At 36.5% G+C, this 20,581-nt stretch overlaps 4 protein-coding genes across 5 annotated transcripts; 2 read left to right on the forward strand and 2 right to left on the reverse strand.

Moving 5' to 3' along the window:
• The first annotated feature begins 118 nt into the window (after positions 1 to 118).
• On the forward strand, positions 119 to 3,951 carry LOC144847821 (dual specificity protein phosphatase 3-like). The gene is made up of 4 exons (XM_078704347.1): positions 119 to 330; positions 661 to 772; positions 1,616 to 1,742; positions 2,343 to 3,951. The coding sequence occupies exons 1-4, from the start codon at positions 200 to 202 to the stop codon at positions 2,534 to 2,536; spliced, it is 564 nt and encodes a 187-aa protein (XP_078560473.1). The 5' UTR covers positions 119 to 199; the 3' UTR covers positions 2,537 to 3,951.
• An 864-nt stretch (positions 3,952 to 4,815) lies between these two features.
• On the reverse strand, positions 4,816 to 9,644 carry LOC144847920 (uncharacterized). The gene is made up of 3 exons (XM_078704506.1): positions 9,447 to 9,644; positions 7,240 to 7,365; positions 4,816 to 6,287 (listed from the first exon to the last, which is right to left on the reverse strand). The coding sequence occupies exons 1-3, from the start codon at positions 9,496 to 9,498 to the stop codon at positions 6,097 to 6,099; spliced, it is 369 nt and encodes a 122-aa protein (XP_078560632.1). The 5' UTR covers positions 9,499 to 9,644; the 3' UTR covers positions 4,816 to 6,096.
• Positions 9,645 to 10,389: 745 nt separating this feature from the next.
• On the forward strand, positions 10,390 to 14,772 carry LOC144848065 (coiled-coil domain-containing protein 28B-like). Of its 2 annotated transcripts, none has more exons than XM_078704735.1 (7): positions 10,390 to 10,533; positions 11,127 to 11,387; positions 11,737 to 11,872; positions 12,461 to 12,560; positions 12,900 to 12,960; positions 13,429 to 13,451; positions 13,620 to 14,772. In XM_078704735.1, exons 2-7 carry the CDS (start codon positions 11,136 to 11,138, stop codon positions 13,648 to 13,650), a joined length of 603 nt encoding a protein of 200 aa, XP_078560861.1. In that variant the 5' UTR covers positions 10,390 to 10,533; positions 11,127 to 11,135; the 3' UTR covers positions 13,651 to 14,772. The 2 variants fall into 2 exon arrangements, with proteins under 2 accessions (XP_078560861.1, XP_078560862.1); XM_078704736.1 differs by having other exon boundaries at positions 10,398 to 10,533; positions 11,130 to 11,387.
• A 24-nt stretch (positions 14,773 to 14,796) lies between these two features.
• LOC144848064 (creatinase-like) lies at positions 14,797 to 20,363 on the reverse strand. Its single transcript, XM_078704734.1, has 6 exons — positions 20,225 to 20,363; positions 18,566 to 18,747; positions 17,300 to 17,909; positions 16,711 to 16,828; positions 15,956 to 16,200; positions 14,797 to 15,177 (listed from the first exon to the last, which is right to left on the reverse strand). Exons 2-6 carry the CDS (start codon positions 18,743 to 18,745, stop codon positions 14,978 to 14,980), a joined length of 1,353 nt encoding a protein of 450 aa, XP_078560860.1. The 5' UTR covers positions 18,746 to 18,747; positions 20,225 to 20,363; the 3' UTR covers positions 14,797 to 14,977.
• Between the last annotated feature and the right edge of the window lie 218 nt (positions 20,364 to 20,581).

Genomic DNA, 20,581 nt, shown 5'->3' on the forward strand with positions numbered 1-20,581 from the left:
TAGTTGTTTTGTCATTATTTTTAATCCTTGGATTAGTTCCCTATTGAATAATAGTATCGTCCATTATGCGGAAGTAATTCAGTTACCGTATTACTGCACTGAACACCGGAGTGTATGAGGCTGCTTCTGAAAGAATACTTTCACTTGTTTTCCATAAAAAATAGGAGGTCATCTTTCTTTTTTGACGATTGTTTGAGTCATGGCAACGGCTTCTGATGATGATAAAGCAATACTTGAAGAATTGTATACAATTTTTAATTCAACAGGAGTTATTCTCATGCCATGTCGAGCCTACGACGAAGTGTTTCCCAACATTTTTGTAGGCGAAAGGTGTGTATATACTAATCAATAGATAGTATAATAGTTACTGTATCTAACGATTTGCGCGGTATGTGTAGTAACTTGTGGGGGAATTCCTCCCCTTTCGGGGTAATTCCCTGGGAGGTTGTTGATTGTACAGATAGAGGTGACTAACTCTAGTACGCTATCGGCAGAGGTAGCGGCAAAGGCAGGTTGTGTTATACAATGTAGTAGCTATTTATACCCTGTATAGGCCTACCATACACGGGATATCCGGTGGATGTTGGGTAGGCCTACATTATATTCATTATATTATTTGGACGTACCGTACTTAATCTATAAATTATGCTTTTATTTCAGGGGAACAGCTTTAAGTGTTGCATTTTTAAGAAAGATTGGTATAACCCATATTCTAAATATGGCAGAAGGAAAAGGATTTGGAAAAGTTGACACATCTGCAGAGTACTATAAGGTCACTTATACAAAAACATTCCAACTCTATAAAAACAAAGCTATTGTGTTGCACAATTCACCACACAATGGTTTTCCTTGACTGTGACATACAGTATAGGCCCTACTGTATTTATACAGTACATATAAATCAACAGGCACAGAACAAATTCTAAACCGTCCGTTGATATACTGACAATTTGTTTGAAACGATATAGACCGTCACCTCTTGGACACTGTGTCGGCCGTAGTGTTAACTTTATATTGCCGCCGGGCCCCCTCACCCACTACCGGTTTCACAGGAGGAAAGTTCCCAATAGGGTGTCCCAAAGGAGAGATACAGTACGGTAGAACATGTTTGTAAGATTATACTAAAAACATACTACTTGAACATTTGATACTACTTTAATTTTCCTGTCACGTTTTTTTATCTCTTAACTAACTGTACATCTGTAACAAACATTAAGAAGAGTCGTTTAAATAATTATTTATACCACCAGAAAAGACAATACAATAAGTATAAATAATAGGCCTACAATAGATTGGAGAACTGACATGACCGTTCATCAGGCCTGGTTTTCCCCCACTTCCAACTGTTAGTACTAAGTAGGCCTACTGTAGCCTACACTACATGATTTAAAGAAGTGCTGGAACGGAGCAGCGTAAATGGTTCCTCTGCTTTTCTTCCTTTTTTTTGTTATCTTATTCTTAGGATATTGTATGGATCATTTTTGTGTGCTTAGAAACATTGTAGTAGTCGCTAATGTAAGACTACAATTATTATTAGTATTATTAATTTATAATTATTGTACACAGAATTTCCGACAGTATTTTTATTTTACACTAATTCTGTTTTTGCCAATAGAGAGAAGACGATGATAGTAGTGCCTTAGTATACCGCGGAATAAAAGCAACAGATGTACAAACATTTAACATTCTACCCATGTTAGAAGAATCTGCTAACTTCATCAATACTGCAATAGAATCAGGAGGTAAGGCCTGATTCTTCTCAATTGTGACACCGATTATTTGTGCCGTATCATAGGCACATTCTGTAATACAGTGTCACATATGTATCACATGTGACACATGTATTATTTAACGGTTATGACCTACCGTATCATACAAACGTCACATTTGACACGTAATGTCACTGTGTTGCAGATGATAATATACTGGATATATAATAGATACAGAACCGAGAATCTGTAAAACCGATTTTCCATTAGGCCAATTTGTTCGTGCGAACCGAAAGTTTCAGCTTATAAGTTATAGGCCTACGTATGCGTAGAGAGAGGGAATTGGAAGATGGAAACATGAAAACGAATGCGTAAAGCCGATTTTCTACTAAGCGAATCTTTTTCGCGCGAATCGAAAGCGTCATCTTATACGCATTCGTAGAGAAAGATATGGAAGATGGAAACATGAATACGCATGCATCGTACGTACGCATCGCTTTCGATTCTCGCGAACAAATTCGCCAAGTGGAAAAACGGCTTATAAGCTGATGCTTTCGATTCGCGCTAACAAATTCGCCTACGGGTACATTAAAGGAATATCATAGAATATTGAACATTTTCTGTTTGTTTCAGGCAAAATTCTTGTTCATTGTGTTGAAGGCTTCAGTAGATCTCCCACAGCTGTTGCTGCATACCTAATGCTACACAAAGATTACACGGTCCAGAATGCCTTGCGAACTATCCGATCCAGGAGAGAAGTCTGTCCAAACGATGGTTTTCTAAAACAGTTGATCAAACTACAACAACAGATTAATGATAAAAAATAACATCAACAGTTTTTATACAAATTTTAAATCAAATACAGTTTGTCAAGACGTTTGGGATGGAGGTAAAGGTTTTTTTTAAAGAAAAACATTGAGTTATATTATTTCCATTATTTTTCCATTCACGATAATGCATAAATATTGATTACATGGCGAAATCAAATGTTGATATAAAGTTTACACCACGTATATATAGTTCTGAATCTTGCCTTTAGCTTTCAGACCAGTCCCACCATTTCACTTATATTTCCTGTTTCCTGGAGTTCCTGCATTCTCACTCCCGAGTACGATCAAAGTTTATTGATCGAAACGCCGAGAAACAGTTCTTTTCAGAACTATATATAGGCCTACGTGGTGTAGGCCTACCGCAAACTTTACGTCAACAATACATTTTTAGTCGCGTGGACGCGACTCTATAGTTCACTATGTCGTTCGGTCGGTCTGTCGGTCTGTCTGTCGGTCCGGTATCACTATGCGTTTTAGCACGCGACTTATGGCTGTTGGCCTTGTTTACAAAAGCGTCCGAATTCATAATTAAACATTTTATTATTTAACATTTATTTGTTTAGAATTATAGTGCAATAATCAGGGTAAATATTAATTATTAAGGATAATTTGTTTAGTTTTGTATTAATATGTTTTCATTTAGTACTGTCAGGGCCGTAGCCAGCATGAGGCAGATGAGGCGCTCGCCTCGATCGTCTGAAGTTCCATTTCCCCAGCGGAGATCGTCATATTTTATATTAATCATTATATTTAAAGCATCTTTGCCTCGCCTGTTTTTAACCTCTCGCTACAGCCTTGACTGTATTATTGTTTCTATAAAACAATTAGTATTGTAGGCCTATTCCAATTGTTAATGTATCTTCTCATATTAAATGTAAATTGGTGCGAGTACTTCAGCTTGGTTCCCACTAGCGACGCAACGTAACGCAACCTACGCAACGTAAGAAAATTCCCTTCCAATAACTGTGTTTGCCCCGCCTGCGTGAAATCAAACCTGTGATGTTTCCAGCACTGTTGCATCGTCGGTTCCAACTTGTGATTACGCAATACAGCACTTTGCGTCGATACGTCGCTGCGTTGCGTTGCGTTCTGGTGGGAACCACGCTTTAGTGATCGTGCGTTTATCATTTTTTTTATTCATTTCATCGTGAGGCGGTTGTAGATTTCTTCCTTTCAGCTTAAGTATCTATCGTTCTATACATTGTACAGTGAATCGCCTGGTTACACTCTACTTACCATCCTAGGCTATAATATATAGAACAATAATTGTTTTCGGAATTAGTTTTAAATATGTGTAAAGGCAAAAGATGGGTTGTTTTAAAACCGTCACGGCTTAGAATGTTTTCTCATTTAAAAAAAATATGTTTATATGTTAAGATACTTTTATAAAGATTTTAAATAATAAATATGCTTGAAATGAAATACATGTGTTCATCCTATTAAACTACGACAAAAATGAAGAGTCTGGTAAAGTAAATAAAACAAATTAAATAATATATAAACTTTTCGTAGATTCAGTAGAAAACGGTAAATATTTATTGTTTACTAAAGCCCTGTATACACTCAAACTTTATGTGACAAAGAAATGTGATGTAGCCATATTTGGACACGATAATGTCATATCACTACCATATTTGGGGATATTACTACCATATTTGGTAGTTTGATAGTGTAGACAGGCTTTATGAATAATAAAATATTTTGATAAATAATTTTCGGTAACACGGTGACAAAGTATTGGATTCAAGAATTTGATTCAACCCCAAAATAGACGAGACTTGCAGTCTAATAACTTTTTTGTGCAATGTTATTTTTACTCCTCTCATGATGGTCCACAGGTTATATGAACGTCTTGATTTAGTTGGACATGTTGGCATGAGTAAACGTGTGCGTGGTGTTTTTTCAATGGGCAGTGATATACAAATATTGCCTGCTTAGAGGTGAAATGCAAGATTTGACATCTCCAAGGGAATGATATTTAGCTCGAGGGAATATATATTTCCCGAAGCGCCAGCTGAGGGAAATATAATTCTCGAGAGCAAAATATCATTTCTTCGTATCATTTGTTTGACTAGTTATATGAGATTCGTACTCAAATCTGAAAGATTCGTTCCCTGTCGTTATTGCAGCGATAAATTAACCTCTAGTTCAACCAATGGAGGCTTATGGGACTTACTTTATATTTCTATGGTTCGACGAATTTATTTTTTTTTTAAACTTGAAGGGAGACAATGCAACTTTAAGACGCAGGCCATTACAGAAAAAATAAGACGAAGTATAGCAACATAAAGCTTTATTGATAACGAGTTCTCAACAACAAGTACGTAACCACCCTTATAGCTCTTTAAATTTACCCAAGTTGTCCCAACATTATTATTTTAGGGAATTTACTTCACCAGAGATATTTATTAGTGATTCCAAATCTAGGTCTTTTTACTCGCATCTAATAGCAATTTAGAACATGTAAAAAAACATCCTAATTGATAACATACAAAGCAATGACTTTGCAATTTGTAATATAATATTGTCTTTAATAGTACATACCGCCATAATCTTTTAAAAATGTGTAAATCTGTGGATTGTGCCAATCATGGTATCTGTGATAGCGTTAAATCTGCCATTTTTCACAATGATTTTCACACTTTATTTAACTTGTTAAAACCATTTTAATCTCTTGATTCGTGTGAATCTTCCTTTTGATGTGTTTTATTTTGCTGTACAGTTTTTATATGTTTCTCCTAAGGGAGGTGAATAAATTTGAATTTTTAATTTGTTTGCATAATTAAAGCAAATCGAAATTGTATCTAGCTGAAAAAGAATGCATGGCTATAGTATGATAAGTAACAATACCGATACCTAAAAAATAAATGAAATTGAGCAGCTCAAAACAAATAATACATCATTAATACTGTATATAATCACAGGTACAGACACATAATATATAAAAACACATTTTCATCAAGCAAGACATACCGGCAGTCTTGGTTTCATAACACATTACTACAGTATATAGGACAGGATATGCAATCCACAAAATGTTGGCATGTAAGCCAAACTACTCTGTCTGTTTTGGACAGTCATTCCTCTCAGGTTTAATGTCCTAAGACACTACCCCCACCCCCTTTCCGTTCCCCACCACCCTTAAAATTGAAACTTGCGTATTGTGCCTATTAATTCAGTTACATTTGTAAAAAAGCCTTTCTTAAATAATAAGTTGTTTTTCTGTTTTAATTTCTTATAAAAGCCTGACCCCGTCTTGTTTTATTAGATTGTTCCTTAGAAAATGTATAATATGCTGGTATAAAATAATATACACGTGTTACAAACGATTTCATGGAAGAACTAATATTTGCATTTTGATTACAGTATAAAACCATTACATGCTGAATATTCTAGTATCATAGACCCACTATAAGTTACAACAATTAAAAAATACTCCGATAATACAACTACTGAATTTGTAATTAGCCTAATGGTTAATAATTGACAGCATGTAATTCACGACACGATCGTATAGTGGAACGACACGATGGTATAGTGGATTGTGCATGCGCATTCTACTTTAGAAATCGTAACATGATGACGGCAATGAACAGCATTGTGAACTTTATTGGTGTTCTGGTTATGGCGGTATTACACAAGTCTCCATCACAACACGTGATACAGCTCAGTTCATTGCCAGGTGTACACTCGTTTACAGCATCCGTAACCGTGCACGTAAACTGATTACCACATCCACGTCTTACAACTGAAAAAAACCCCACAAAAATTACGTAAAATAAGACATTTAAGATACGATAAAACATGTGTCTTTATGCTTGGTTCCCACTAGGACACAACGCAAGGGTGTTGACCAATGACAAGCGACAGCGCGAATAATCCATCGCTTGTGATTGGTCAATTCACTTACGTTGTATTACGTCCTTGTGTTACGTCTCTAGTGAAAACCAAGCATTAGTAGGGCCATGCGTTATCAAACTATGTTATGCTAGGCATTTAGACCGGCTTCAGATTGAGCTAAAGCGTGGTTCCCACTAGAACGCAACGTAACGCAGCCGCCGTATCGGCGCAAAGTGTTGTATTGCGTAATCACAAGTGGGAACCGACGACGCAATAGTGCTGCAAACAGATTTGATTTGATTTCACGCAGGCGGGGGAAAACACAATTATTGGAAGGGCATTTGCTATATTGCGTAACGTTGCGTCGCTAGTGGGAACCAATCTTTAGGGGCCACCCGGAAAGGACATTGATGACACAATGTTTTCTTGGTGCTTGATGATAGTTTACAGATTGTATGTGGCCATTTTAATGGTTTCACTTATGGCACCAATTTTTTTTGGTAAAAATATGGCCATTTTGAATTATCACCCCAACCCACCACAAGATATGATTTGCCCGACCTTTTCTGTTCATACAAATGATGAGGACCCAAGAAAACATTGTGTCATTAATGTCCTTTTCTGGTAGCACCTTGCTCAATCTGAAGCCGGTTTAATTGCAACCATATAAGCCTACATCTATATGCTCATTTTAAAATACGATAAAACCAGGGAAGTGTCCCCGATAAAACATACGTGTCTTTAGGATCAGGGCCCTGCATTATCAAACTATGTTATGCCAAGCATTGCCATAATGGTCTGTACTTTGCAATTTCTAGTTTTAGGTTCTTTTTAAAATAATCGAAACATGAATAATTTACCACCAGCCGAATCGATAGATTTTAGACATCTTGCACCAGCAGCTTCGTGGATAATGTTACACGATTCAGAATTGGTATCCTCATTTACTTTGTCGCAATCTGAACAATCGTAACATTTGAGCGCATCTGGAAACAAACAAACACACACATTACATACACTTCAGAATGGAGGTTCACACACACAACGCAAGCGCGTAACGATGACTACGTGACGCGATGGATCCGAACTGATGCCTTTTGTGCCTCCTAACGTTGTTGCGTAGGAGGCTAGTCTGGGTTCCAGACGGAGTTTGTTTTAATATTAGTAAAAAGATAAATATTTTGGCACATATGGCCATATTATAGATTACTAATTAGGTCAGTATCAGTTAACGATTAACAGAAGGCAGCATATTCGTGGCATTTTTGTCTGAAATGTTTCATTTTCACTACCCACCCAGTTCCCCAGCAGCAGAGATCGTCATATTTTATATTAATAATAATTATCTTTGCCTCGTCTGTTTTTAACCTCGCTACGGCATTAACCGGACTATAATATTTAGAAATTTAGAACTGGTTTGAAGTGTTCCGATTAATGACATGTTTATTGATACTGTATGTTAAATGTGCCCATGTGATCAATGAGTAATTTCCTCGTTCCTCCTCCTGACTTGTAGTAGGCAACTAACTAACTGCTTAGAACACACTTTATAAGATGGTAATTAAGGAAGTCATGGACCTACTTCCGTGTAGTATTTCAAGTAACATTTATTTCTTCTTTCAAATAAAACGTTAACAATTTTCAAAAATAAAGTATTAAAATAAATAAATAAATTTTTTTTAAATATGCAAAAAAGAAGAGGCTACTGTTTAGAGCCCTAGAAGTTATATTGGATTACTTTATTTGACACTTGTGGCGGGCAAGCCAGGTACAATAATAATGTAGTAATGAAAAAAAAACAAACATAAATACAGAACAAAACACACAAAAGCAAATAGGCCTAAACAAACAGGAAGCATAGACAAATAGTAATGGAATTTGGTAGCCATATTGGACAGACGTTCGACAATAATCATTTAAAATATACTAATAAATCTAATGTAGTATAACCATGGAGGTTCATGGGCGCTAGTTCCGTTTCGCACCTGTCATTTATTTCGACTCAAAATTTGTTAAGTAACTTTATCGTGATTACCACACCTTAGAATTAGGCTTCAAAAATAATTTTACGAAGGAGATCACACAAAAAGTAACAAATAAATCCTTTAAATTGATGAATTTACAGACGTGTTTCTCGCACATCGGTTCTGAATTTCGCATACGCCATGTTCAATGTTGTTGTTTCTATGGAGCGCCAAAAGAGCAACTATAATAGAGGGCTAAAAACTCAGTATAATGCGTATATTTCATGCATTTATTGGTGAAAATTACGTTCAATTTTAATATATTTTTCCAATGTCAATGCAACAAAAATGTTACTGTTGATACTGTACATGGTTTCCGTTAACTTTTAAGAATAAAAATCGACAAATTCATCCATCATATTACATGTACTGTAGATACCTCAATGATCTGAATAATATTCCTCTTAGTCTTAGGCCTAGGCTATAGGTAGTGATGCTGATTTAGGGTCGTAACATGTTACAGAATTTTATTGACAAAATATATTGAAATTAAACGTGTATTTCAATAATAGATGCATTAAAAGAAGACGCATTCCATTTAGTTTTTAACCATCTATTATAGTTGCTCTTTTGGCGCTCCATAGAAACGAAAATAGTGAACTTCGAGTATGCTAAATTCGCGAACGGTATGCGAGAAACATGTCTGTAAAATCATCAATTTAAAGGATTTATTATTTTTAGTATCTTCATAAAAGTACTTATGAGGCCCAATTCTAAGGTGTGGTATTCACAATAAGTTACTTAACAAGTTTGGAGTCAAAAAGGAAGTCGAAATAAAAACAGGTGCGAAACGGAACTAGCGCCGGTTCATGGTTGAACGAAACATAACTATAGTAAGTACAGTACTGCAGAGCTGATTCAGTGATTGTTTTCACATCCTCCTACATACGGGCCTACAAACGTACATAATGTACATCTCGCCTGGCTCACTATTCTCGTAGGAATTTCCCACAACCGTGTCATTAATTTAAGGTTGGGCATCACTCATGCGAACGGACGGTTAGTATAGTCTTATTAGAATAATCATAAATATGATAACTTACCCGTTAGACTAAACAGACATAAAGCGACAATTATGCAGAACATCTTATTCATGTTTTACGGTTATTTAGCACACCTTGTTTCACAACTTGTTTCACAAAACGAATCTCGGATTACCGACCGACCTCGGGACAATGCCGTGATGTTTTCTGGTTAAATGCAACCCTTTCATTGGTGGTTAGATTACCAAATTATAATTAGTGTATTTTTTAAGGTCAAATACAACGGAAACGATCGATTGCTGTATTTCAGGACTGTACTTTCCTGTACCATGGCGGTCACAGTGCGACGAAGGCACCGTATTACTATTATTATACTATAGTGCTCCTGATGGATCAACAAGAAGGAAGTAGGCCTATAGCATCTAATCTATATATCGACGGTTTTTTTTAAAATTTAAATACTAAAACGTATAGGCATCGACAAGTACACGAACCAACAAACTTAAATCGGTTTATAAATATGATTTTATAGATATATAAAACAATGTATATAATACAAAAATATAATAATATCAAGCAACGTAATTAATATTAGTTTCAATATGCTCAGGTTCAAGTTTACATTTTAATTTTTAGCAAACATGCATGGATTTTACAGAAGAAAAATGGCGTCACATGTAAAATACCCCTTTACAAAAAAAGTACAAGATGCACACACATAAAGAAAATTCAAAAATATATATAACACACCAGCTAAGATCGCACTCGGAGGCTTAAGAAATTGAAGCGGCCTGGTTGGTTCTATTTACGCCGAATTATGCGAAGAATTTACAATTAAAATACCCTTTAGCTGTAAATAACAATTGAATCAGCTATGCCCTTCCCACACCAAAGCAATGAAGATGGCAAAACCATACTCCATGGCAAAACACATGAAAAAAATATTGCATTAGTGAATGCATTGATTAAATTACAGTACTTAAAAAATGTAAAGTTCGCCCTCTTTATTTTGTTGAAGAAAACAAAAACAGAGAGAGGGCGAGGACAGCAGAGATGATCTTGATTTAACCACTTTATTTTGCTTTATTTTTACTGTAATATTATTTCATTGAACCAAAATATTAGTTTTCGGATGTGGTACTGAAATGTAAGTATATTGTTATGTTTTTATTCAGACTATAGGTGTTAAGACATAATATATAAAGCCGCTAACTTGCTAGGCTACCACCTGTCCTAGCCTAGCCAAACTGGCTAGCCATTTCCTCCCTGCTGCTGTGTGTGTGTGGATCCGGGAAGGAGCGTGATGATAAATAGCCAAGCAAGGCAAGGCGTAGGCCTAAGATGTTTTATAATTATTTTTAAATAAATGGGTATTCTTTCAAGTAGATAATTTGCTTAGTTAGTCGTATTCTTGTTTAAATAAATGGTGATACTGGCGTAGGCCCTATTATTATTAATTAACTGTTCAGTGAACTTCGTATTAATAAATACTAGCTAGGCCGGCTCTATACTGTAGATAGGTAGGCCTATATAGCCTAGTAGTAGAGATTAGGCTATTAAATAATTATGTCAAACATCAGGAGGAACATATTCCTTTCATTACGATGCTTTCATTAATACCATAATTCTGATATATAAACTTCAAACTCAATAATAGAATATTTTCAATTTTCAAGAAGTACAGTATCAATAAAAAAATTAACTCATTTGACATTTATTTGTAATATTTTTATTAATCAGCAGGCCGTCATGTGGCAAGGAACATCTGGAAGTCCAAAGCTAGGTCGAGCAGAAAGGGGAAAGCTACAGAGACCAACAAGTTTTAATCCTCCTCACACCCCACAAGCATTACCTCAGCAGCACTCTACTAGGCACACACTAGACCGTAATCGAAAGATAGGCCTAGTAAGCTACGGACCAAATTATGGTCGCAGCAAACCACAACAGAGGCATAAAGCCAGCTACAGTGGTGGCATCCGCCAACAACCAGTACTACCTCAGGTAAAAGAAGCATCTTCAGTCAAAGACTAGTCTCCCAGAGGGCCCAGTTATAATCAGTGGCTGTGATGACTAGTACACTGGTGTGACCTCCTACTCGTCTCCAAAGATGTACAGTACTAGGATCTTTAAAGTGCACATGAGCTAGATGTGTACACTGGACCTACAGTTTATAGTCCTTATCCAAGAAGACTCGTTCTACCACCAGAACAAGTGAGCCTCGAACCCTTGCCGATTTTATGGCTACGTAATTACGTTTCCACTTGACTGCTCGGCCACTCACTCAATAACATATAAATGCATTATACTTTGTTTATTGACGATTGTTTACTTGAATACTATAAACTTGCAGGTGAAGTTGCCAGAGTTGCCAGTCCCATGCACAGAGCACACATTCCTTACAGATGCTTCTGAAGTCCGTCACATGGAAGAGGGTCTTACACAACTTCTTACAGACTTCCATAATGGCAAATTACGAGCCTTCAGTGGTAAGTAATCCGGTTAAATCAGGAATGTTTCTTAATTAGAACTTGGTTAAATCCATGACAGTAAGTCTGGTATTTTATACTGAATCCTTAATGGTGTCATAAGGAAATGGGGAACCTAGATATAAGTTTGTTTATCAAGTTTTAAATTTAACTATTTTAGTTAAAGTTGTGTCTACACTATCAAACTATTTTGACTAAAAAAGTGTGTGCCAAAATATGGCAGTGATATGTCAAAATATGGTAGTGATATGACATCATCATGTCCATATATGGGCACATCATATTTTTTTGTCGCATAAAGTTTGATAGTGTAGGCAGAGCTTTAGAAAAGCCACTGTTGATATTCATATACACATTTTTCCTATTGTAATGTTAACAAATTCGCTTAAGCTCTGTCTACACTATCAAACTTTATGTGAAAAAAAATGCCCAAATATGGTAGTGATATGACATCATGTCCATATATGGGCACATCACATTTTTTTTGTCACATAAAGTTTGATAGTGTAGACAGAGCTTACAGTAAGAACAAAAATGTTAGTTAGTAGAATGTGACAACATCGTAACAATTTCTTTTGTTATTTGTAGATGACACATGCTCTTTTCAAAAGATGGAAAATATTCGAGATCTTCAAGAGAAATTATCACGATTGCATTTTGACATGGATGCTAAAATGCAAGAACACGAGTAAGTTGTATTATTTTTAATTAAATTCTACTATTTCTTTTTCAATATAGATAATTTTATTACATTACAGTAGAACCTCTTTGGGATATCTCTATTAAAGCCTTGTCTACACTATCAAATGTGTCCATATAATGATAGTGCAATGCTTAAATATGGTAGTGATATGACATCATCATGGTTTTGTGTTAAGTTGGGGCTGGTCGGGGCTTGCGAACAAAAAATATTTGTTTCAGGTCTACCATAATTTACCTATGGTTTAGATGTAAATCTTGCTATATAAATTTCATTTTTTTTTTCAGTTTTATATCTTGTATTAATAATAAATAATATTTTTTTTAGATTTGGTTCAGAGAAAGCGAGAGAAGCTGCTAACCAAAGTATGGATCACCTACTCTCCAATGTAAGTTACAACATTATCAACAAATAGGGCACTTTCAATTTGCAATGACCAAACTATGTCAATTTAGTTCATTGTACACATGCAGGAATATGTATCTTTGCTTCTCATGTTAAAGCAAATTCGATGGTATCCTGACAACACATCAATTGACCTGACCTTTGTTGGTCGTCAATCCTTGATTGTCTCAAACCGAAAGCTATTATTATTTTCCCAGGCTACAGATAATAGGCTAGTTACTTCTACCAGGACTTTAAGTTTATCCCTTTATATGTGTTTGTTTGAACAGCCTAATGAGCCACAGTTTTTATCAGACACATGTCAAATTACAATGTTCTGCCAACATATTGAAGGTCAAAGGTCAGACACTTTCCAAACTTGACTACAATGTTCCACGACCAAATATATTGTGATTAGGTTAAAGGCCAGATTTTGTTCGTTGTTAAATTTTAAATATTCATGTTTTTACAGTTAAACCAGCTGAGCATGGCAGTGTATCCTTCATAAGATTATAGTATTTTGAGGAGGGGAGGGCGACTTATTTTAAATTTGTCTATTGTAGAATTGTAAAAAAAACGGATTTTTTCTCTCTCTCTTTATTGTGTTAATAACTTTTTAACTCAAGAAGAAAAAGCAATTCTTTCTTAACTAAATACCATCAGACATAGCATGCAATCACATAATGATTGTTAAGCATCCGTCGCACTGGACTTGGATTTTGGTAGAATCATTACTGACGAAGAACCAATGTCTGAACGTAAGTTTCACTACAGTTTAACGTTACCACGTTCAAAGGAATAAAAAAGTCCTGCGTTGACCTGTGACCTTTCCTTCTACTTTTCATGGTCATCTCTAGTTCAAACTCGAGAAGTTTCACCAAGTGACCGTCTTCATTCTATACTGTTTGGTCAGCAGAAACTTTACTGGACAGGACTCTGAAACTTACTGTACCTTCTTGTTGGGGATAGTTTGTGTGCGAGTTATTATGGTAAAACTTAACAGTATTGCGGCTTCTTTGTTCTAACTATCGTATAATTGTTGAATATAGACATAATCGCTGGTAATATTTTTGCATCTTGAAAGAGTAAAGCCGTATGAAAAATGACACATTTAATTTGTGCCTGTTAACTTTTGGACATCATGACAATATACTGGTGCAATATCTGGGGCAGATGATGTGTTACCGGTTGATGATGTTAAAACTATGCACTATTTACATGAAAAAAGTGACTATTTTTTAAATCAAGTGACAATCGTACCAAACTTCGCACAGAAAGCGTATGAAACCTGCCTATGAGCATCTAAATAGGAACATTAAAATTACTCCATGGATATCGGTCTATTTTCATCATATTTTATATATATAGACATTTTGATAGGACTTAACTTTTTTCATTTTAAGATAGTATATATATAATATAATGTATAGCGTTTGGTATAGCCTTTTATTGTAGATCACACAATTTACATTGATTCATAGAGTTATTAAAAATATTTATACATGGTTACTGCTATACAACAACACGTAATTATAGTATACAGTGGTTTTGAAATTATTTTTATAACCCAATTCCGTCATCCTTTTTTTTTCATGCCCATAGGCCTACATTTAAAATCCACCGTAGATTGTTACCTCCCTGCTCATATTAGTGTATACTCCACCCATAGATTCAATGTACAACTTCTAATTTAATAATACCTCGATCTTTCCACCTAATAACATACAGATAAACATTAATAACTGCTATACAAAAAACGTATAACAATATTTTATTAATGCATGTTGTGATGATAAATTAAACTTCAAACAAATGATGTTTTCACAGTTTCTTTAAATCAATATTTATTAATTGTACTGTTTTGTTTATACAGTCGTTTTAAAATATGGAGTATTTCATATCAAATCAATCTCTTTATTCATCTCATCAATACACATAACAAAAAGGAGTACACAATTAAAAAGAAGATGACAGGGACCTCCAAGAAACCCCAACAAAAAATTACATTTATGTCATATTGATTATTTTTTGATAACCATGTGTTCTGGGCCGTACGGAAAATGAGTAATGGTCTCGGAGCCGTCTTCTGTAACCACTATGACGTCATGTTCACGATATCCGCCGGCAGCTGGATGTGTCTCTGGCAGTGCGATCATTGGTTCAAGTGACATTACCATGTTTGGCTCCAAAACAGTGTCGATGTCTTCACGAAATTCAAGAGCTGAAATTAAAATATTATAATAAAGTAATGTGAGCAACTTGTAGCAAAAGTATTTTGTTCACACCACGTGATCATTTCTCGGAATGGTCAATATAGAATACTGTTAGGCCCTATACACTCTTCTTTGGGAGTCGCCAAATGCTGACACAGTAATTATGTAAATGGGGAATAATCTGCGACTTGCCGCCTGCTGGGCTGGCGCACAGGTGTGAACGACACACACCACAACTTTCTACTCCCCTAATGGTCCCTTCGTGTCGAGTGCTACCACCAAACGTTGCGCCCGTTCGTCTGTCCACGACGATAGGGGCTGAATGGATCAGTACACCGGGGTAACTCCTACTCTTTTGGAAGATGTACTGGGTTCTTTAAAGTGCACACGAGCCAGATGTGTACATTGGACCTCCGATTTGTAAGTCCTTATCCGAGAAGACTTCTACGACCAGAAGAATGGTCGAGGAGTGACTTGTACCTGTGCCGATTGTGTAGCTATGGACCGGCCACTCGACTCGACTCAAGGTTGTTACTGTATTCCCAATTGACCTCGAAAGCTAAACTGGAAATGGAGAGTTCTGACCTTTCCTGAAAAAATTAGCTTGTTACCAGAAATGTCCGGGTCAAACCCTATGCTCTTGGACTAAACGGTTAAGGAAGAGGCGCAGCAAATCATGGCCTAGAAATCGGCACAGGATCAATGCGCACCTATTGACCATGTGATAGAGAATAGATCTACTAATTTACATTCACAGGTGGTTAGTAATACAGTGAGAAGTAATACCTGCTTCACGGCCATAGTAGTGGCTCAACACACCAAACGAATGACCGTATCCAAATGAACGGTATTGGAGAAGGTCATAGGATTTGTACACTTCGTTCATTCCATGTGCTACATCCTTACACTTTGCCCCAGGCTTTATCAGCTCCTTGCCCGTTTCGAATACTTTACAGTTCGCCTCCCAAACACGAAGATGATCGTCTGAGACGTGGTCCAGGAATACATTTCTCTCAAGTGCTGAATAGTATCTAAAATATTCATGGAGAATAATTGATTAAGAGGCTTAAATATTAATCGACCAGATTTTAACGACGGCCGATAAGAGACTAACATTACCTAATTGTATTCTTTTAAAACGAATATGTTATGTTTCAATATCGTATATGTGACGTAATTTAGATTATAGAATTATCAGATGCTGTGGTTCATTATGTCGTTGCTCCGCTTTTATCTGTTGGCCATTCAGTGTTGGTGACACATGTGATACTGTCGACTGAAACAAAAATTCACCCGATTCCCAGTGCTGTATCTCCACATACTATTTATTTCCGAAGGTATCATAGGAATATTTGGTAATACAGTATCTCATTTATATCACATGTGGTGCCTGTATCATGTAAGGTTATGCTAAGGTTAACTGCAAAAATTACATAAACTAATAACGTTAGACATTTTTAACCTGAATACGAAAGAAATAAAAGGAATTTTCAGTTACCTGTAAATGTAATTAATAAAGTTAATAAATAATGTACACTAACCCCGCCATCATTGGAAAACAGTTCATGACACAAATGTCGCCCTTTTTAACTTTTCGACTGGTGACAGGATTGTGACAATTTTCGGAATTAAAATGTCCAGATTGAAACCAAGACCATGCTAACGAATTAAAACAATATGTAAAAAGCGAGTGAATTCATTATGCGTACAACAGAACCTCTATTAAGGGGACACCTTTGGCATTATCCAGCAAAATCTTTTAATAGGGGGGGGGGGGGGGGGGTGGGAGTCGTGGTGTTGCTTTGTAAAACACCTAGGGAGTGGCTGTGTGTTCTCTAAATAATGTTTTTAGCTTTAGGGATGGAATTGTTGGAAACGATCTTGCAAGAAGAGCAGATTTGTACCCAGGCCCATGAGTTAGCCAACCATAAGAAGATGTTAAAAAGAGGATAACTTGATGATGCAGCAGAACACTTCTTCTGGGGACATCCATCTACTCTGGGGACACCTCTTTTGAAGGCACCTTTTGGGGGACACCTCCTCTGAGGACATCTCCTCTGGAGACACATCCTCTAGGGAATCCTCCTCCCCCGTGTCACAAGTAAACGAAAATGTCTGTACGCTACTTACTGTCTTGCAGAGCAATATTCGGACGGCTTTTGGCGATTTCTTTCACCATCGTTTGAACAGCGTGCAGAGCAATCTCGTGCTCGCCTACACCTTCAGCAAGTGCTTCAATAATCGCTCCACCACCAATGTCCGCAATCCGAGCCCCTTCTTTGATGAGCGCTATCTCCTCATTCGATTTCACCGTCCGTAAATACATGGCGGAATGTCCAATATCTACCACTGTGCTGGCCGGCAAGGCAGTTTGAAGTTTTTTGAAACTATCCAAATTGATATGATCAAATTCACAACCGACTTTTCCTTTTATTTCACCAAGTTCTTGGTACACAGCTCTGTAATAGTTGTCGCGATGCCAGTCAGTATATATTATATTATCACCGACCGTTTTACGCCACGGATAGGCCCCGTTGACTTTAGCAGAAATTGTGACCACTTTGTCTTGTGTAACCACTAACCCATACGGACGCCCAAAATTACAATACATATAGTCGGAGTAATAATTGACATTGTGATACGAGGTGAACAGCACGCCATTTATATTTTCGGTTTCCATTAGTTTTCGTAATTTACTGATTCTTCCGCTCATTTCTGCTTTAGAGAATGTGCTCTCGATCTATAAAATTAAAATATTTATCGTTTGTTAGTTTTTAAATCGGGAGTAGTCTTCTCCAAACTGCCATTATATTGGGCCCCCTGTGTTGAAGCCACACTGTTTAGACCTAAAGGCGTTTCGCATGAAAAGGTTTTTAGTCGCGTGGACGCGACTCTATAGTTCACTATGTCGGTCGGTCTGTCTGTCGGTCCGGTATCACTATGCATTGTAGCACGCGACTTAATGGCTGTTGGCCTTGTTTCTTTTCACTTTGGCGCGTAAGACTGCCAACCCGTCGTATCTGTTCACACAAAAACAACATAAATGACCAGGGAGTGGATACCAGCGAGAAGTAAAGAAGGGAGATTTCGGTTTTGGCCTACCTTCTCACTCACATTGAGCCGCAATGTGTTTAAACGTCACTCGTTAAATTCTGTGCCTACAAGAATTATTAATTGTCACCATTTTTACACCATCCCACATCGTGACGACTAACCATCATGTCATTATGCGTTGTAATAATTCAGTTCAGCCTCTTCGATTTAGGCAGCTATCTTTTCCTTATAATAATGGTCGTCACAATCACATTCTCTCGCCATCTCCTCGACTCACCATCACCCGTATCCTTTATACTCCCATTGTAGGCCTAATATATGAAACTATAACTATAGGCCTACCTTTTCACCATTTTGGAGTTTTAAAGTGTGCGGCATGTTTTTATTAAACGCCGAATATTCTGGTTGCATCGATAGTCCTCGCCGCACACAACGCCGCAACATTGCCGTCGACTTGACAGAACGGCAGACGTCCGATCCATACTTTATGTAAGAAGCAAGCTTCAACCGTTGTAAATACATTTCTAAAAAGCAGAGCAAAAATAATTCACTTTCTAGGCCTAAACGTACAATTCATGTGCATTAATGATAAATAATTAAACGGCATCTGTTGAGGGATCATGATCGTATATAATTCTGTATACAAATATTTTAACAAATAAAATGAACCCAACAGAACTCATCCGTAGCAGATAAGTACTTAGCTTAATTAAACTTAGTTAAATAATATTTTGGACCGACCTGAGGTTATCGTTTTTCGTGACGGGATTGGGCCATAATATATATATATACTGTACTCAAAATTCACAAGAACAATAACATTACAAATTAAGTGGCCACGCACAAGAGTAAAGTAAATATATGAGATTCAAACATTAAAAAAAACAATATTGAAGTGGATAACTATTTGTAACCTATAATTTTAAACGATTATCAAGTAAGACTAAACCACCAATCAGAATTGCAGTAAGTATTAAGAGAAATTATAAGACACAATTTGATAGCACTTTACAGAATATTGAAATACGTATAAAATCATACATTCATAGTTGTCGCATCATGTTTGTAATGTACATAGGCCCTATTAATGTTGGGTATCTAGTTAAGTTGGCAGATAACTGAAATAAAAACCAAACATCTATCTATCAATCAATCAATATAATAATAATATAAAGTTGGAATGTATTCTGACTAGTTAGGCCTTGTGAGGGGGTTTGTTGTATGAATGTATCTGGTGGGTGAAAATCTGTGATAATACCATATATGGCTCTGTGGTCTAGTGATATGATACTCGCCCTGTAAGCGAGAGGTCGCAGGTTCGAATCCCGCCAGAGACATTTTTTCATACAACTAAAAATACGGAACTTTGGAATGTATTCTGACTAGTTAGGCCTTGTGAGGGGGTTTGTTGTATGAATGTATCTGGTGGGTGAAAATCTGTGATAATACCATATATGGCTCTGTGGTCTAGTGGTATGATACTCGCCCTGTAAGCGAGAGGTCGCAGGTTCGAATCCCACCAGAGACATTTTTTCATACAACTAAAAATCGACGACGCGACGCGATTATGAGATCATGTTCCGAAATATGAGCACTGTTTCTATAATTTGACAGTATGATTTATATATAATAATATTTTACATCTCCCTGCTTTAATGTCGGCATGTCTCTCTCAAGCATTATGCTTTTTTTTTTAAACATGCGTTCTTCAATTGTTGTTTTTTACCTTCATCTATATAGCAAGAAAATACCGTTCCGTATAGACCTATTGCTCATCATAAGCAATTGATTAAAGGGAAAAAAAAAAAAAAAATTTCCTGTTGCTCGTTGCATCGGCATATAAACCGCCGCCTCACCACAAGTTCAGAAGCAGAATCGTTGGAGATTTAGTAGAGTAGGCTACTATACTCTACTATAGTCTACTAGTCATAACAGTAGAACCATGGAGTAAAGAATTAGAACGTAATAGTAAAATACATTTGGTTATAGTGTAATACGTACCTATGTTAGCAGACTGAGTACCGTGTTTCGTAGACCTTCTGTTACTTCGATGATTCTGTATTTATTTCTGACCCGCTCACGTATTTTGGATTGGATTCTAATCCGATATGCTTGAATGACCTCTATAACCGGTATAAACTCCTTCGTATGGTGCGGTTGAATAGTGAATATACAGTACCTCTTCAATGAATTGTAAAGAAGTAAACTTGTATTCTATTCTTTAGAGGAATATATTTAAGGTATACTGTACATCTTTTTAAAATGTAGGCCTATTATCTGCCTTTTTTGTGTCACTCAAAGGCAGCGTACCCAGATGGAATAAAAACAAACAACTCCAAAGTTCAATAGACCTGAGAC

The sequence above is a fragment of the Antedon bifida genome, chromosome 7, assembly GCF_963402885.1.
Source record: "Antedon bifida chromosome 7, ecAntBifi1.1, whole genome shotgun sequence".
NCBI lineage: Eukaryota > Metazoa > Echinodermata > Crinoidea > Comatulida > Antedonidae > Antedon > Antedon bifida.

Bases quoted from the DNA above. Each gene is read 5' to 3' on its own strand.
- LOC144847920 (XM_078704506.1), bottom strand. From the start codon at position 9,498: ATGAATAAGATGTTCTGCATAATTGTCGCTTTATGTCTGTTTAGTCTA. The intron at 7,366-9,446 runs GTAAGTTATCAT...GTTTGTTTCCAG, and splicing joins ATGTCTGTTTAGTCTAACGG to ATGCGCTCAAATGTTACGAT. The intron at 6,288-7,239 runs GTAAATTATTCA...GGTTTTTTTCAG, and splicing joins ATCTATCGATTCGGCTGGTG to TTGTAAGACGTGGATGTGGT.
- LOC144847821 (XM_078704347.1), top strand. From the start codon at position 200: ATGGCAACGGCTTCTGATGATGATAAAGCAATACTTGAAGAATTGTAT. The intron at 331-660 runs GTGTGTATATAC...CTTTTATTTCAG, and splicing joins AACATTTTTGTAGGCGAAAG to GGGAACAGCTTTAAGTGTTG. The intron at 1,743-2,342 runs GTAAGGCCTGAT...TGTTTGTTTCAG, and splicing joins TACTGCAATAGAATCAGGAG to GCAAAATTCTTGTTCATTGT.
- LOC144848064 (XM_078704734.1), bottom strand. From the start codon at position 18,745: ATGTATTTACAACGGTTGAAGCTTGCTTCTTACATAAAGTATGGATCG. The intron at 17,910-18,565 runs GTAGGCCTATAG...TTAATTTTATAG, and splicing joins AACTCCAAAATGGTGAAAAG to ATCGAGAGCACATTCTCTAA. The intron at 16,201-16,710 runs GTTAGTGTACAT...TGAATATTTTAG, and splicing joins TGTTTTCCAATGATGGCGGG to ATACTATTCAGCACTTGAGA.
- LOC144848065 (XM_078704735.1), top strand. From the start codon at position 11,136: ATGTGGCAAGGAACATCTGGAAGTCCAAAGCTAGGTCGAGCAGAAAGG. The intron at 11,388-11,736 runs GTAAAAGAAGCA...ATAAACTTGCAG, and splicing joins AACAACCAGTACTACCTCAG to GTGAAGTTGCCAGAGTTGCC. The intron at 12,561-12,899 runs GTAAGTTGTATT...TATTTTTTTTAG, and splicing joins GCTAAAATGCAAGAACACGA to ATTTGGTTCAGAGAAAGCGA.